The sequence below is a fragment of the Trachypithecus francoisi genome, unplaced genomic scaffold, assembly GCF_009764315.1.
Source record: "Trachypithecus francoisi isolate TF-2019V2 unplaced genomic scaffold, Tfra_2.0 Lachesis_group15, whole genome shotgun sequence".
Classification (NCBI taxonomy): domain Eukaryota; kingdom Metazoa; phylum Chordata; class Mammalia; order Primates; family Cercopithecidae; genus Trachypithecus; species Trachypithecus francoisi.
The window spans coordinates 40,609,180-40,628,642 of record NW_022681460.1 but is presented as its reverse complement, the minus strand read 5'-3'; the positions used below and the strand labels follow the sequence as shown (position 1 = coordinate 40,628,642).

General features: G+C 38.0%; 1 protein-coding gene across 3 annotated transcripts in view; it reads right to left on the bottom strand.

Annotated features, from left to right (window-relative positions):
* Window positions 1–19,463, bottom strand: part of KLHL32 (kelch like family member 32) — a 223,090-nt gene that overhangs the window by 86,438 nt on the left and 117,189 nt on the right. For all 3 annotated transcript variants that reach the window (XM_033234659.1, XM_033234662.1, XM_033234660.1), the window contains one exon: window positions 18,379–18,486. In XM_033234659.1, the coding sequence (XP_033090550.1) occupies window positions 18,379–18,486 (108 nt within the window). The remainder of the gene's footprint in view (window positions 1–18,378; window positions 18,487–19,463) is intronic.

The following is a 19,463-nucleotide window of genomic DNA, read 5'->3' as shown; positions in this document are numbered from 1 at the left end:
TCACAACTGCTTCAAAGAGAATAAAATACCTAGGAATTCAACTTACAAGGGATGTAAAGGACCTCTTCAAGGAGAACTACAAACCACTGCTCAGTAAAATAAAAGAGGACACAAACAATTGGAAGAACATACCATGCTCATGGATAGGAAGAATCAATATTGTGAAAATGGCCATACTGCCCAAGGTAATTTACAGATTCAATGCCATCCCCATCAAGCTACCAATGACTTTCTTCACAGAAATGGAAAAAAACTGCTTTAAAGTTCATATGGAACCAAAAAAGAGCCCGCATTGCCAAGACAATCCTAACTCAAAAGAACAAAGCTGGAGGCATCACGCTACCTGACTTCAAACTATACTACAAGGCTACAGTAACCAAAAGAGCATGGTACTGGTACCAAAACAGAGATATAGACCAATGGAACACAACAGAGCCCTCAGAAATAATACCACACATCTACAGTCATCTGATCTTTGATAAACCTGACAAAAATAAGAAATGGGGAAAGGATTCTCTATTTAATAAATGGTGCTGGGAAAATTGGCTAGCCATAAGTAGAAAGCTGAAACTGGATCCTTTCCTTACTCCTTATACGAAAATGAATTCAAGATGGATTAGAGACTTAAATGTGAGACCTAATACCATAAAAACCCTAGAAGAAAACCTAAGTAATACCATTCAGGACATAGGCATGGGCAAGGACTTCATGTCTAAAACACCAAAAGCAATGGCAACAAAAGCCAAAATTGACAAATGGGATCTAATTAAACCAAAGAGCTTCTGCATAGCAAAATAAACTATCATCAGAGTGAACAGGCAACCTACAGAATGGGAGAACATTTTTGCAATCTACTCATCTGACAAAGGGCCAATATCCAGAACCTACAAAGAACTCAATCAAATTTACAAGAAAAAAACAAACAACCCCATCAAAAAGTGGGCAAAGGATATGAACAGACATTTCTCAAAAGAAGACATTCATACAGCCAACAGACACATGAAAAAATGCTCATCATCACTGGCCATCAGAGAAATGCAAATCAAAACCACAATGAGATACCATCTCACACCAGTTAGAATGCAATCATTCAAAAGTCAGGAAACAACAGGCACTGGAGAGGATGTGGAGAAATAGGAACACTTTTACACTGTTGGTGGAACTGTAAACTAGTTCAACCATTGTGGAAAACAGTGTGGCAATTCCTCAAGGATCTAGAACTAGAAGTACCATATGACTCAGCCATCCCATTACTGGGTATATACCCAAAAAATTATAAGTCATGCTGCTATAAAGACACATGCACACATATGTTTATTGCGGCTCTATTCACAATAGCAAAGACTTGGAATCAACCCAAATGTCCATCAGTGACAGACTGGATTAAGAAAATGTGGCACATATACACCATGGAATACTATGCAGCCATAAAAAAGGATGAGTTTGTGTCCTTTGTAGGGACATGGATGCAGCTGGAAACCATCATTCTCAGCAAACTATCGCAAGAACAGAAAACCAAATACTGCATGTTCTCACTCATAGGAGGGAATTGAACAATGACATCACTTGGACACAGGAAGGGGAACATCACACACTGGGTCCTATTGTGGGGAGGGGGTAGGGGGAGGGATAGCATTAGGAGATATACCTAATGTATGTGACGAGTTAATGGGTGCAGCACACCAACATGACACATGTATACATATGTAAGAAACCTGCATGTTGTGCACATGTACCCTGGAACTTCAAGTATAATAATAATAATAATAATAATAAAGATTTTGTTATGGTGAAGCCGTTCACTGAATTGAAACACTATTTTTGTAATTTGGAAAAAAAACTGTATAAAATGAAAAAAAAAGAAAAAAGAGGAAATGAATATCGGGTAGGCAATCAGGGCATTGGCCATGGGACTTAGCACATATATATATATGAGGAAAACTACAAACTTTGATGAGAGAAATCAAAGAAAAATTAAATAAATGGAAAGATGGTCCATGTTTGTGAATAAAAAGGACTCTATATTGTCAAGATGTCAGTTCTTCCCAACTCGATTTATAGATTCAATGTAATCTTATTCAAAATCCCACAAAGTTACTTTTTGTGTATTAACAAACAGATTCTAAAGCTTATATGAAGAAGCAAAAGACCCAGAATAGCCAGCACGATGTTGAAGGAGAACAAAGTTGGAGGACTGACAATACCTGCTTCAAGACTAAAAATATTACAGTTATCAAGAGAATGTGACATTGTCCAAAGAAGAGAGAAAGAGATCAGTGGAACAGAACAGAGAGCTGAGAAACAGACTCACATAAATATGGTTAATGAAAGAGCACTGATAATATTATATTATAGATAATATAATAATAATGGAGAAAATATAATCTTTTCAAGAATGGAGCTGGATCAATTGGACACTCACATACAAAAAAAATGAATATGGACACAGCTCTCAAATCCTTCACAAAAATAAACTCAAAAGTAAAATACAACTAGAAAACTCCTACAAGGTGACACAGGAGAAGAGTTAGATAACTTTGGGTATGACGATGACTTTTCAGATACAACACCAAAAACGTGGTCTATGAAAGACATAATTGATAACTTGGAGTTTTTTTTAAATTAAAAACTTCTGCTCTACAAAATACACTATTAGGAAATTGAGAGGACAAGCCACAGGCTAGGAGAAAATATTTGCAAAACATACATCTGCTAAAGGAATGTTATCTAAAATACCAAAAAACTCTTAACACTCAACAATAAAAAAATGAACCATCTGATTTTTTAAATGGGGGGGGGGGCAAAAGACCTGAGTGGATACCTCACCAAAGAAGATAGGTGGCAAATAAGCATATAAAAAGATGCTCACATAGGAAAACTGCATTTTTGTACATATTTTGTTAGATTTATACCTGTTTAATTTTGGGGGTACTGATTTCTTAGGATAGTTTTAACTTTTTAAAACAGTCCCCCAAACCCAAAAGATGAATAATATGTTGTGATACATGAAAATTACATGAAATTCAAATTTTAATATAAATAGAGTTTTATTATAACATAGCTATGCTTATTCATTTACATATTTGTCTCTGGCAGTTTTCATGCTACAACAGCTAAGTTGAGTAGTTGCGAAATAAACTTTATTTACTTTAGACAGGGTCTCACTATGTTGCCCACGCTGGTCTCGAGCTCCAGAGCTCAAACGATCCTCCCACCTTGGCCTCCCAAAGTGCTGAGACTACGGGCGTGAGCCACTGCACCCGGCTCTGACAGAAACTTTATATGGCCTGAATTATTTACTACCTGGCCCCTCACAAAAAAAGTTTGCTGATCCTTGGTCTAGAGTATAGGTAGGGGCTGGGAGTCAATAGCATAAGAAAATAGCAAGTTATTTGTCAATACCAAATCACTTGGCTCTGGATGACATCACCAAGGAAGCTAGTTGGATTAAACAGGAGGGTTCTGAAGCAGGAAGGATTTGAAGCCTACAGAGTGGGGAGGAGCAAGCAAAGCCACCTGGAAAGGAGTGATGGGAAGGCTGGTGGTGGCACAGAATAAAAGCCCACAGTGAGCAGTGTCACACAGGCCAAGAGAGAAAAGTCAGGCTGGCTATATTGCATGAAGCTGCAAGGTCACATATGACAGTATTTAATTAGATTTGGCAATATTTGTGACTGCCAAGAACAGTTTTAGTGGAATGATGAAGATGAAAGCCTCCAGACTTGGAGTGGAAAAGTGAGTGATAAATGAGTGAAAGTGAGGAAAAGTAACTTTATGTAAAACTTTTCATAAGCTCCGCTGTGAGAAGAGTCAGAGAAATAAATGGTAGCTCAAGGGGAATACAGAAATAAGAAAGGGATTTTTTTTTTTTTCCAAACAGGGTCTCACTCTGTTGCCCAGGCTGGGGTGCAGTGGCACGATATTGGCCCATTGCAATCTCCGCCTCCTGGGTTCAAGCAATTTTTCCACCTCAACCTCCCAACTAGCTGGGAGTACAGGCATGTGTCACCGTGACTGGCTAATTTTTGTATTTTTAGTAGAGTCAGAGTTTCACCATATTGGCCAGGATGGTCTTGAATTCCTGGCCTCAAGTAACCCACCTGTGTCGGCCTCCCAAAGTGCTGGGATTACAGGCATGAGCCACCACACCTGGCAAGAAAGGAATTTTTAAAGGTGAGCAATAGAGAGTGTTTACATGCTGTGGAAATAATGCAGTAGAGGAGAAACTGATGACAGAAGAGACAGCAGCAGGAAGACAGGAGTGATATCGGACAGAGTCGGAGGGAGTGGATCCGGACCCTACATGGGGAGATTAGTCTCTGACAGTTCAGGGATACCCCTCCCACCGTAAAAGATGGATATACCCAGAATAAGTTCAGAAACAGGGAGGGTTGAGAATTTGATGGTAAGATGATGAAGATCTTCCTTTCGGTTTCTATTTTCTCAACGGACAGTGACTTTTCCTTATGATATGCATACTGGAGGTGGGTTAGTGAGGGGAACGTCTTTAAAAAGAGAAGAGAGGGAGTGAGAAACTCATCAAGAAGAGGAAAGCAAATTTATGAGGGAAACAGATTAACATTGCCTGGCGTTGGGTATCTGTCTGAGATTTGGGGTCATGGATTTGAAGTGAAAACAATGACTTTCTCCAGTGACAACCAGCAGAATTGATTCTTACAGTTGACTTCAACCAATAATTCTCCAAAGATGCCACAGGCTGCAGTCAATTTTTATTCCCTCTTATATATTTTTTTTAGACAAGGTCTCACTCTGTTGCCCAGGCTGGGGTGCAGTGGCATGATATCGGTCCACTGCAACCTCCGCCACCTGGGTTCAAGCAATTCTTCCACCTCAACATCCTCTTTGGGCTGTGCCAAGTTGTTCCTACTTTGACAGATACATGATACATAGAGATGAACAGCCATCATTAGTTTTTAAGGTGCTATATCTATCTATCTATTCAATTACTATAGAATAAATGGCTATATTTTTCTTCCTGCAAAGTATAATGCAAATTACTGTCTTATTTTTCAGGCAGTCCTTGACAAAGTACTACAACTCAATTATCCATTCTCCTACCTGAATTAGTGTAACTTTTGAAGCATCAAACATACTCGGGTATTTTTCTATGCTATATATGCAAATAATTCAGATCCCTGCTAATCCATTTCTTAAAGATGCAATGGTGTGTTGATCTGGCATTTCCAATCACAGTTTGATGTACTGTGAGAAAGCATCAATGTGCATTTTCTCATCAATGCATCCCTAACACCTAGTAAATCCTTAGTATATAGTAGGTGCTCATTAAGTATTTGCTGAATTAATGAATCTCAATTTGAGAATAAAATATAAATGGATGGTTTTTATGAAGTATACAAAAATAAAATACTCACAAGTTAGAGTATTCAATACATTCAAATTATGCCTTCATTTGAATGTTCTCATCATTATTTTACTCAAATGGAATATATATTCCAATATAAATCTTCTTAAAAGTATTGTTTAGCAAATTATTTATCCTGATATTAATTACAATGACCATATATTTTTGCTCTCAGGTTGTTTTCTTTTTAAAAAACTTTTGTTTGTTTGTTTGTTTTGTTTTGTTTTTTTTGAGACGGAGTCTCGCTCTGTTGCCCAGGCTGGAGTGCAGTGGCCGGATCTCAGCTCACTGCAAGCTCCGCCTCCCGGGTTTAGGCCATTCTCCTGCCTCAGCCTCCCGAGTAGTTGGGACTACAGGCACCCGCCACCTCACCCAGCTAGTTTTTTTGTATTTTTTTAGTAGAGATGGGGTTTCACCGTGTTAGCCAGGATGGTCTTGATCTCCTGACCTCGTGATCCGCCCGTCTCGGCCTCCCAAAGTGCTGGGATTACAGGCTTGAGCCACCACGCCCGGCCTTAAAAAACATTTTTAAATTAGAATTGTAAAACTCCCATACACTGCTGCTTCATACAAATACTGAATGCTTCCAGCAGAGGGCTCAAGAATTCTATTTTAAGGAAAAAAGAATTCCTTATTATGAATATTTAAGGAAAAGTGAAAGAAAAGAAAGAAAATAAGGTGTTTGGTGGTCTATGCATATACTACGTGTAGTCTATGTATTCTGTAGTCTATGTGTAGTATATACACAGACCACAAAATGTCTATGTCTGAATGCATAGTATATAAATAAAACTACATAGTATATAAATAAAAGGCACAGTATACAATAAATTTATTTAATACATTTATTATATACTATGCATATAATATAATATGCATATTAATATAACATATTATAATAACATATAAATGCGTAGTATATAAATAAAAAATGTACTTATATCTTATCTAATTCCAGAAAAGAAGTTAAAGTAAATTATAATCACAAAATCTTTATAAAATCACATAGACATATGGGCATCTGAAGAAAATGGGCATCCAAAAGAAAGCAGAAAGATAACATATAACATGTAAGTAAGTGAGAATTTGGAGTGAAATTTTTTTTACTTTTATTCTTATTAATAATTTTATAAAAATTTGGGTCATATTTTTTCATTTTCAAAGATTAAAAAGTTATTTTTATAGAATTTGCAGTATCCTTATTTTTAGTGCTGAAACAAGGACGACAAAAATTTGGGAAGTGTGTGGAATGATTTATTTATGGAGCAAGCTGGGGATCTGGAGGCACTTCATTTTCACAGGCAGAACTAATAGGCTGTAGCACCACTTTATTCATGCCTACAACTAACATTAAGATCCCTCTGGGATTTCAAAACCGTTCAGAAAGAGGTCTCAAATCTTTTTATTCTGTCTATTTACTTATTATCTTCTCTACCTCATTTCAAAAAGGATCTGAGGCATCAATACAAGCATTTAAATATTAAGAATAAAAATAAAGCAAGAGAAAAGAGGAAACAATATGAGGTCAGGAGTGTGTGTGTGTGTGTGTGTGTGTGTGTGTGTGTTTATCCATCCTCATAACTATTATAAGTGGGTCACAAATGTGGCTCTATGCTTCCTACCATCAAAACTGAAAAAGAAAGATAATCTAATGCAAGATTAAAAGGTGAAAATACTAGGGAGAATTCTAGCTTCTCCAGACCCTGAGACGTAATGGAAATTTCCCAGCAGACATTAAGAGGGTTATTGAATGAGTTGCTTGATAATACTTCTAATAATACTATCAGAAGTATATTTTATAGAACATTGCATAAAAAGTGAAGGTTAATAATGAGATTATTGAAGACCCAGACATCCAGTTTTCTGGTTTTCTAGCTTGATCTAGGTATAAAATTTAAAATATTTAAGAAGTCCTTCTCAACAGAGTCAATGCTACCTTCTCAGGGAAATTTGGAAATTTGCATGGATATTTCTGGTCCTCCCACAAGGGTGGGCAATATTGGCCTTTATTGGGCAGTGGCTGGGAGGTTAGATGGCAGGCAACACACAGGGCGGTCACCAACCACAAGGATTGACCTACAGCCTGCATGCTGGAATGCCCTGCTGGGTGTGCACAGAAGTGAAACATTTGTTTATACAGACTGAAGCCCCGGACCTAACTCTGATTTACATACAAACACATTCTTTGCTGTTCTGTGTCCAAACACATTGGCTTTTCCAGGAACGCTACCACCATAAAAACAAAGAGACGACTGTTACTTTGTTTTGTTTGGAATTTTACAATACCAAGAGTTGTTCATTATTTTGGAAAATCATGTCACTTGCCACCTGGGATCTGTCCTTGTGGTATCTGAGTTGCCAGTACAACATTCATTCATCAGTCTGCATCTGCATCTTCATCTGCTGTCCCAATCACGGTGATTCTCCCTATAGGTGCAGACAGTTGACTATTTTATCATGTCTTTTGGAAGGGTTGTGCCCCAGTATGTACACACTGAAATATAAAGGATTTTCACCACAAACTTCTTTTCTTTTGTTTGTTCTTTTACATATGGTTAGGAAATTCTCTTGGTGCTTAGAGTAATTTGTGTAAGTATGTTATATTGTCTAGGAATGGCATTTTCGGATAGTAAGGTGGCCTTTTTATATTAAGGACTGACAGTTGAGGTTGAGAACCACCAAGCCAGATGAATAGACTGCATATCTTCTGGGCATCCTTTGTGTGTAAAATTTCTCCTAAATGAACTTTTAGTAAGAGTTGTCCAGAAAACAGGATAAGGCTGGAGTACAATTGTTCTTTTTTTCTGAATAAGACGAAAAGTTCATGTACTTTAAAAATCCATCAATAGGCTGATACCTTCTTATGAAATTTAAGGAACTAACCAAGACTCCCCACTACATAAATTATTAACCTCCCTCCACTAAGATGATTTGAGGGAGCACCTAAAGGAAGGATCAAAATTTTTTTAGGAAATGATTCTGAGTGCAACCAACACTCAGAAATTCCCATGATCAAGGAGGAACAAAGTTGTAATGATTTCTGTGCTGTTTATCCACCATGGCAAAGGAAAAATCTCAGATGCACACCAAGAATTATGAAATGTGTAGCAATGGAACTTTCTGTTGAAACATTCAAAAGACACAGGTGCACAGAAGTGCAAAACCCACTGAGTTAACTAGGAGGGTTGATCTACTGTTTGGAGTTACTAGATACTTGCCATTTCTACTTTGGAGAATGTCAGAGAAAGACTGTTTATTGCCCCACCTATGACAATGAAACCATTATCAAAAGCAAAAAGGAAATATTTCTTTTTCTATTCCCAATACTGGCAATGGGGTAGGGTGGGAGGTGCTGAGTGTTGGAAGGAGAGTGGAGGAAAGAACAAGAAATCCAGCACATGTGAATGGATTTTTACATAAGGGAGATACGGTTAAAACACAGAAGGGGCCACACTCATCTTTGTCATCTAATATTATCTAAGATATCTGGAGACCCTCACAGTGTTATCAGTGTGCATGATCTGTACATATGACCTCAGGCACCTTAGCCCACAGTGGGTTCCTCAGCACAAAATTGGTGCCAGAGGAGATTATAAATGCTGCAAGAATATTGTTCAAACATATGTGGTTTTTTTGTTTGTCTGTTTGAGATGGAGTTTCGCTCTTGTTGGCCAGGCTGGAGTGCAGTGGCGTGATCTTGGCTCACTGCAGCCTCCACCTGCGGAGTTCAAGCAGTTCTGCTGCCTCAGCCTGCTGAGTAGCTGGGATTACAGGTGCCCACCACCACACCTAGATAATTTTTTATTTTTAGTAGAGACAGGGTTTTGCCACATTGGCCAGGCTGGTCTCAAACTCCTGACCTCAGGTGATCTGCCCACCTTGTCCTCCCAAAGCACTGGGATTACAGGTGAGACACCACGTCCAAGCCCACATTGCGTTTCATTAGGTGACTGAGTTTAATAATATCCCAAAGGAAAATGTATGTGCCTGAAATGTGACTATTACTCAAGTAGAATGCTAGGCTAATGTAATAGAGTCTGCCCCTAGTTTTGTTATTTCACTCCTGATGGCTTTCAAGCCCCACCCTTCCCTATTTCCCTGCTTGCCCTACATCTGAGCAAAGGTTTAAAAAAGCCTGAAAACTCTCTCCAAAATACACAAGGGCTGCCAGCGGGTAGCCCTTGCTCCTGCCTCACAGTAAAAGTCAAAGCCAGCCATACCTCCGTGCTCTCTCAAGCCATTTTTGCACCCGCTTAGGAGTCACCCTGCTCTCTCCAGAAAGCCTCATTATGTGAGGAATAAACTTTTTCACATCCTGCTGGGGTATGTTGCTTTATCAGTCTCAACATCCAAATCAGATTTTGGGTTGGGGGGTGGGCATTCTATTTCTGCCAAGTGACGGCAAGACAATGAAGACATAAATTTGTAAATTATTTGGGAAAAACAAGAATACACTCTTCAAAACCAAAACATACTGAATTGGAAAGCTAATCTTAGAAGGGTGGCCACAGTTAAACTTCTTTGCACAGAGACATTTTAGACATGAATCTGCTGAACGAAGGGCTTTATACATTTTTGCAGCACAAACTACACTCTGAGCACATTCTGACTGGACAGCACAGAGAAATTTAATAAAGGAGAACAGACTGGCATGAAGCAGAGACTGTCACTTAGAATTGGCCCTGCTCTACAGGTGGGAGGCCCTCCTACATGACTAGACTTTGAATCAGTTGTTCTCTGTGAGAAAGAGACAGGTCTTGGGACCAACAAAGCTGTTCATATTTTATGACTTCACCCCCAAACAGGAAGCAGACTAATCTACTTGTTTGTTTCAATAATACACTGATAAAAGAGAAAATCTCCCCCAAGGCAAATAACTAATTTCAAAAGATCTAAAAAAGCAAAAAAAGTCCCTGATGAAATTCAAACTTCCTCTTTTGTTTCACCCTCCTCAAACTTTTCATGTCAACACTCCAGTTATGGACTCTAGCCCAGCTCTGACAAGAAGGTGAGGAGAAATGTCACTTTCTGCAAAATTCAAAATAAAGTAGTCCCCCCTGTTATCAACAGTTTCATTTTCTATGGTTTCAGTTACCCATGGTAAACTGCAGTCCAGAAATATTAAATAGAAAATTCTAGAAATAAACAATTCATAAGTTTTAAATTATGCACCATTCTGAGTGGCATGATGCAATCTCCAATCATCCCACTCTGTCCCACCAAGACATGAATCATTCCTTTGTTCAGCATATCCTCATTGTAGATGCTTTCTGCCTGTTAGTAACCTAGTAGCCCTCTGGGTGATCAGATCACTGTGGCAGTATCTCAGCGCTTGTGTTTACTTTACTTAATAATGGCCCCAAGGTGCAAGAGAAGTGATGCTGGTGTATTGTTATAATTGCTCTACTTTATTATTAGTGATTTTTGTTAATCTCTTATTGTGCCTAATTTATAAACTAAATTTTATGACAGGTGTGTATGTATAGGGAAAAAACATAGTATATATAGGGTTTGGTACTTATCTGAGGTTTCAGGCATCCACTGGGGTCTTGGAATACAGCCCCTGCAGGTAAGGAGGGGCTGCTATATTCCTTAGAATGTGGATTTCTCTCTGTACCCCCCAGAGCCCAGGGCACAGTGGAGGTGCCTCGGCGGCCTTTTACTTGCCAGGTAGGTACTGCCAGGTAAAGAAAGGATTGTGAAGCTAAAATATTTAAACCACTGAATAGTCTTAACACTACTCCCAAGAGAAACATTTAAAAAATTTTCTCCCATATTTGTTCCATGTGCTACTTTAGCTTATGAGTAAATCTGACGGGGACTTTCTCCATATAAATGGACACTTCTGCCCCTGAAGGGATGGTCCATGAGAAAGCAGATCCAATTAAGATTCCTGTCACTCTGCTGCCTGGCCTGATGCTCTGGTCTCCCAAGAAAAGTATTCTGCTGTGGGGAATACAGTTTCAATGATCATCGAAATGTAATGCACAGTGTTTGCAGCATCATTGCTCTATATCAAAAAGTCATGTGAACTTACTAGGGAACCAAATGACAATCAGAAAGAAAAAGTTACTATGTGAGACCTCTGACTGAATGAATATTTTTAAGATAATTTTCCCTTTAACAGAGTATCATAGTTTTCTTGATTTCCAAAGGCTTCAAAATATGAATAATAATGGTTATACAATATTTCCTTGTAAAGATTGTACTGAAGCATTCTCTGGGTCAGAGAAGTGTATTTTGGGTGAATATCCCCCAAGAGATGGGTTCTTCTATGATTTTGAGAAGCCAAGGGCTGGAGTTATTGAATAATAAAGAGAAATGCAAAGAACACATATCCCAAGGCATCCTTCTTCAGAAGCCTAGATATGACATAATTGGTTCACAGCTGACAGAGTTAGCAGTGCCTGGAAGTAGGGAATTGTAAAGGGGACTATAAATGTCACTATCATTTGGTGCAGAGTTTCTCTCTCCACTGCGTTTCTGGAATCTCTTCATTAGTCTCCAAGGGACAGAACAGGAGGATAGCTCTCTGGAAATTAAGAGGAAGTTAACTAGGTTTCAACCCTTGCTCCACTACATGTCAGGTATTTATCACAGTGCTTGGCATATAGTCTATATTCCTGGACGTCATCATAGCCAGAGTGTCAAACAATAAACTTTATTGTGGTTTTCAGTCCTATTTGCTTCCCTTTGGGTCCTAAGGTACTCAAATTTCTAGAGGCTTATCCCAAGGCCTTTGATGCTGGAAGTTCTACTTTCCAAGCAAGGCCTCTTCTTTTTATAAAAAGGATCTTGATGTTTTCTGTTCTTCACAATCAGGCTGGGTTTTTTCATTTTTGCTTTTTGATTGTCTAAAAACACCTGCCTGCTCCTGGGTGGCTGACCTCTTGTCTAATTTGGACTGGGATCCATCTCCCAGGCGACATTTCCATCGGAGTATTTTTCCTCCTTCTTCCTCATGCCTTTTCTACTCAGGACTGGTCTGAAACATTAATAAACTTGGCCAGAGTTTCAAAGTGAGGAGAGTAAGGGAGGCCAGGGTAACAGGATGGGCCCTCTTGCCCACCAGAGTAAATGGAGTTTGTATTTTCTTAGAGCCACTTTATACTTTTCTCTCTAAGGTAGATCTGCCCAGAGTCAGTCTATGTCACCATTTGCTTCCAACCTTGCTCCTAAAACAAGCCCTACAGAGCAACAGCAGCCTGGCCTCTATGCCCTCCACCACTGGTTCTGCTGTAATAATGGCCTCCAGGAATGGCTGTGCAAGGACACCCACGAGGGCTGTACTGCATCACAAGCTCTATTCAAACAGTGTCCCAAGCAGGGTGTGCCCAGATGAAGGGCACATTTCTCATTAGTGCAAAGGCAGAGTGAATGCTTATGCAGCCCTGTTTGCTACTCGATAGGAAATGCATGCATTTTCAGAATATGTATTAGCATTAAGAGGAAAGTTGGCTTTTTCTTTAAAATTTCCTGGATGAAATCTGTAGGCTAATTTTAAGAAGGCTACACTTTAGAGCAATGTGTAGGAGGAACACACACACATCTTGCTACACTTAGAGGCATTCATTCATCACTCCCACTCTATACTTCCAATTTGTCTCCAAGACAGCAACAATTTTCAGACACTTAAAATACGTACATTTTATACTATGCATATTACAACTGACTAAACATATAATCAACTGTTAGAAATAGCTATAGGCAGATACACTCGATGTTAACCCTGAATTTTTACAAATCTATATACATATCAAGGCTAAAGACTACATGTCATTGAATGGCCCTAATAGTAAATAACAGTTAAGAAACTGAAGAATTATGCTTTCACTCACATTCCTGTGCTCCAACCTTTTTGCTTAATGTTAATGTCAATTCCATAGTAAGAGAAAGCAGCTGTTCACCAATCCCAAGGCAAGTACAATTTCATTATTTTTGCCATCAGCTGTGTCGATGTCTCAAAGGGAAAATAGATCTATTACAAATTAAAGATGTTTAAGTACCAAAATTTCTCGGATGTTGTTCAAGAAAGGCTGTAGAGGTATAAGCTTCTACTCTGTGGCAAAGAGTGATCACACAGAGAGAACAAGTCCAAGCCCTCATGGACTGACTTGAAAAGGCACAGTTTCCAAGATGAGATAACCACCAAAATAGTGTACTCTGTAAATGCCCAAACAGTTTTCTGCCTCCTTCAACAAAGTCTAACAAATATAACTTAATCTTTTCTTAATGACAGAGTATAATCGAAAACAAACAATAGACTTGAAATTAGTAGTACTGGGTTTGCCTAATTGGGCCAAAATATCCGAGAGAATGATCTCAGTCAATTCATTGCATCTCCCTGGGCTTGTCATCTTTCAAGTGGGGTCACAGCATTCCTTAGAGCTGTTTTAAAGATTAGTTTAAACAGCACGCATAAAGTGCCTAGTGCTGTCCCCTGGCTTTTTCAGAGGGTGCACCAGGAAATGTCAGCCCCCTTCCTGTCCCCTCAGCACACAATTTGAACAGATGAATTACTGCTGTATGCCACAGGCTGTCATATGCCTCTGTGGATGCACAGTCAGAATAAGTCTCTGGTGTTTGGACAGAATAATTGCAGCCCCAGGTCTGGCCCTAGGACTTGCTTTTCTTTCTTTCTTTTTAAAGGCACTTACACCAGATATATTTTCATCTCATTTGGCTTTTTTTTTTTTCTCATAAAAGTAGAATTTAAGCACCTGAGGCATATGACTCCTGGGCAGTGGGATATGGCTACCCTTCTGCAAATACCTTCCTGCTTTCCAGGCAGGTTTCTTTGTCTTCAAAAAGTCAGCTCCCTTTCTGCTACCTTCACTTCAGTTCACATTTCATAGATCCTTTGTGTGATAGGAATTACATGCACACACGTATGTACACACACACAGGCATCAACTTAGCCATTCTGAAGGAAATCACAAAGCAATCAAGCAAGCAATAAGGCAGCCACATATATCCGCATGTATATTTTAACTTGGCCTTCCCAGGAATTTGTACTCTTGAGTTTCCTAATACTTCAAACATGCATTACAGACCATTGTCTCTAAGCTTAAACCGTTCAGTTGCTAATGTAGCTGAGTGCAGATATTATTTACTCGGGTAGTTTTACAAAAAAAAAAAAAAAGTTACTATTTCATCTCCATGGCACACCTATGAGGAGCTATGGGTTTTCAATCTCACTCTAGAGATGGGTAAATACAGGTGTGAGCGCATGTAATTCAGGTATAAAAAGATAAATAATAAGGAACAATTTAGAGATGGTATCTTTCTTCACATCTGTAAACCAAAACACACAAAATACATGATTTACTCACCTCACTAGGAATATATTTTGGCAACTCTGTGAATGATAATGGCCTGCCTTAATTTCCTAAGGCTGGAAATTTGGCGGGGCTAATCCTGAATTTATGATCCACCACTTTTCTTTCTCCTGTTATACTTTCTACTTGATTGATGGCTTATTTCCTTTACACTTAGTAGTTTCTTCTAGCTGCTAGAGTTGCCTCAATTATTCTAAGACACATATCTTAAACTCTACTAACTCCAGAAAAGAGAACAAATGATATCATACATTTTAATAAGCCTCTAAAGAAAATTTAGTGAAAAACAGAGACTACAAAGACAACAGAAAAGATTAATGAAAGTGAGACTTCATTCTTTGAAAATATAAAGGCAACAAAACTTTAGCCAGACTAAGAAAAAAAGAGAAAAGATTCAAATAAATAAAATCAGAAATGAAAGAGAAGATATTACAACAGATATCACAGACATACAAAAGACTATTATGAATAATTATACACCAAAAAATTGGACAATCTAGAAGAAATGGATAAAGTCCTAGAAACATACAACCTAGCAAGACTGAATTAAAAAGTAATAAAAAATCTGAACAGACCAATAGCAAGTAAGGAGATTATATCAATACTATTAATAAAAAATATTTCCCAATAAAGAAAAATCTAGGACCTTATAGCATCACAGCAGAATTCTACCAAACATTTAAAGAAGAACGAATATCAATCTTTCTTAAAACTCTTTCAAAAAATTAAAGAAGGAACACTTTCAAATTCATTTTATGAAACCAGCATTATTCTGATACCAAAGCCAGACAAAGACACTACAAGAAAAGAAAACTTCAGGCCAATATCCATGATGAACACGCATGCAAAACTCCTCAAGAAAATACTAGCAAACCATATTCAACAGCACAGTGAATGATTAAAAGAATCATTCACTATGATCAAGGGAGATTTATCCCTGGGATGCAATGATGATTCAACATACGCAAATATTAATAAATAAATGTAATATACCATATTAACAGAATGACAGACAACAACTATATGATCATCTGACTAGATATAGCAAAAGCATTTGACAAAATTCAGCATCCTATCATGATAAAAACTTTGAAAAAGTTAGGCATAGAGAGAATGTGTCTCAATACAATAAAGGCCATACATGAAAAGTCCAGAGTTAACATCATACTCAATGGAGAAAACTTGAAAGCTCTTCCTTTAAGATCAGAAACAAGACAATTATGCCCATTTTGACCACTTCTACTCAACATAGTACTAGAAGTTCTAGCCAGAGAAATTAGACAAGAAAAAAAAAACACAACTGAGAACTTGAATAGTTGGCAATCTTGTGCAAAAAGAACAAAGCTAGAGCCATCACAAGAAGATGAGAAAATAATTAACCCAATCAAAAAATTGGCAAAGGACCGAATAGACACTTGTCAAAAGAAGACATACAAATGGCCAACAGATATATGAAAAAAATTCATCATCATTAGTCATCAGGGAAATGCAAATGAAAACCATGGTGAGATATCACCTCACCCCTACTATATAAAAAGACAATAGATAACAAGTATTGGGGAGGGTGTGGAGAAAATTAAACCCTTGTGCACTGTTAGTGGGAATGTAAATTAAGACAACCATTATGTTAAACAGTATGGAGGTTCTTCAAAAAAGTAAAAATAAAATTACCATATGAATCATCAATCCTATTTCTGGGTAACAGCCAAAGGAATTGAAATTATTATGCTATAGAGATATCTGTATACCTATGTTCACTGCAGCATTATTTGCAGTAACTAAGATATGAACGCAACCTAGTTGTCTGTCATCAGGTGAATAAATAAAGAAAAGATGGTATTTACACACAACATACTGCTATTTAGCTTTAAGAAGCAGAGAAATCCTGTCATTTGCAATGACATGGATGAACCTTGAGGACACTATGTTAAGCAAAATAAGCATGATCTCACTTACATGCTGAATCTAAAAAAAGTTGAACTCATAGAAGTAGCAAGTAGAATGATGGTTACCAAAGGCTAGGGGAGGGTGTTTTCTTGTCCATTTAGTGTTGTTATAAAGGAATACCTGAGATTGGGTAATTTATATAAGAAAAACGTTTATTTGGCTCATGGTTCTGCAGGTTAAACAAGAAACATGGCTCCAGCATCTGCTTCTAGTGAGGGTTTCAGGCTGTTCCCATTCATGGCACAGGGGAAGCAGAGCTGGCATGTGCAGAGATCACATAGTAAGAGAGGAGGCAAGAGAGTGGGAAAGAGGTGCCAGGCTCTTTTTAATAAACAGCTCTCTCAGGAATTAACAGTGAGAACTCACACCCTGAGAGAGAGCATCAGTCTATTCATGAAGAATCAAGCAACATGACCCAAACATCCACCTACAGACCCCACCTCCAACACTGGGGATCAAATTTCAACATGAGATTTGGAGACGACAAACATCCAAACTGTAGCAGGGGTGGATGGGCTAAGGGGAGATGTTGATCAAAAGGGTATATAGTTTCAGTTAGACAGCAGGAATAAGCTGTAGTGATCTACTTCACAGAATGGTAACTATAATAAATAATAATGCATTATATAGTTCAACATTGCTAGAAGAGTACATTTAAAATTTTTTCACCACAAAAAAATAGGTAGGTGAGGTGACAGATTTATTAATTAGTCTGATTTAATCATTCCACATTGTAAACATATATCAGAACATCACATTTACATCACGTAAGTTTATAGAATTATTATTTGCTAATTAAGAATAAAATTAAACAAAAATAAAATTCAGTAGAAAAATGAGCTCCCACACATTCTTCAAGACCCAAATACCACCCTCTCTTTAAAATTTTGTACTGGTAGCCACACTTGACCACATGCATCCTTTTCCCACTCTGTTTTGTATTCTGCTTCTGTTATAACTCTAACACCAGTGAGGATTTTAATTATATATTTAATTATGTATGCCTCTCTTTCTCTCATTAGGATGCGCGCCTCTCAAGAGAAGACGTTTTCATTTTAGCATAGAAGATAATGAATCCAAGTTGGATGAAATGGTGCTAAAGAACAAAAATTTATAAAAGGGGAGCTAAACATTCAGTCTGTATTTGAATTGATTTATTTGAGTAGTTCTCAAATGTAAATGGATATCCTCTGATGTCCTATAAATCCTATAACAATTTTAGTCATGAATGTATTAGGATTTCAAACCATCAAAATCTACTAATCTAAATGCCTTCAATTCTGACTCTGAGATATGTGGAAGACACGGTACCAAGACGTTGGACATAAATTTTGGGGGCTCTAAATTTTTTGTTTTGTTTTTAGGACAATAAAGCCATGCTTGAGTCACTGAGCTTCAGTGATAACAATGAGAATCCATTATCTTGCAAACTCTTTCCCTTATGATAGTTCTTTAAGATATTCAAAAAATCACACCAGCAAACACTAAGTTAAATTTATAATATTATGTTCACTGTATCATATTTAAAAATCAAATTGCTTTACTTACCTTTCAATAACTTTAGTCATAAAATTAAGTGGATGTGAATCTTATTTTTAACATCAAAATGAGTAACAAGAACAATAACTAAATCTCATACCTCAAGGATAATCTCCTTTCGTTAGGTGTAGTTAAAATATTAAACCTTTCAGATCACGTTTAATACCATACCTGTCCTGTGTATGCAAACTCCAGAGCCTGCTTTAAGCCAAGGCTGGTCACACCGTGCAAATTAACCTCATCAGCTCCACTTTCCACCATACAAAGACTGAACATTGCCTGAGTGAGGAAAGAAAGAAAGACAGTTATGAGACTTTGAAAGCAAGGGAGAAAGACAAAATTCTAGAGAGACTAGGGAAAACAAAGTTTTACAAATTAATAATTGATTTTGATTTTTGAAATGCTTCTACAAAGTGTCATTGACACAAACCACTGCAAATCATCTTGATGTCTGAACAGTTACAATAACAGTACACACAGGATGGCACTCCTCACTATATACAGTACTTCCATATGTAATACACAGTCTCATTTTGAGGTGATAGTATTTAGGCTCACCGAACTCTCTTTCTCTTGGTCCTGGATTCTCATAGCTACCAAGTTATATGCAGCAGTCCCAAATATCCTGCCCAATAGGACACAAAAAGCCTTCATCTCCTGACTTCTCTGCTTTTTTCTGCCTCAGTCCAATGAAACAGCTAGTTCCTCTCATCTGCCATTGTATTAGTTCATTTTCATACTGCTATAAAGAACTGCCTGAGACTAGGGACTTATAAAGGAAAGAGGTTTAATTGACTCACAGTTCAGAACGGCTGGGGAGGCCTCAGGAAACTTACAATAATGGTGGAAGGTGAAGGGGAAGCAAGGCATGTTTTTCACAAGGCGGCAGAAAGAAGAAGTGCGAAGTGAATGGGAAGAGCCCTTTATAAAACCATCAGATCTTGTGAGAACTCACTCACTATCACGAGAACAGCGTGGGGGAAATCACCCCCATGATTCAATTACCCTCCACCTGGTCTCTCCCTTGACACGCGGGGATTATAGGGACTACAGGGACTACAATTCAAGATGAGATTTGGGTGGGAATACAAAGCCATGTATCACACACTCCATTTCAGTGGTTCTCAAAGTGTAGCCCTTGGACCAGAGACATCAGCATCACCTGGGAACATGTTTGAGTACAGACTCTCAGGGCCCCACTGCAGACTTATTGAAACTGATACTCCAAGTGGGGCCCAGCAATCTGTATTGTAATA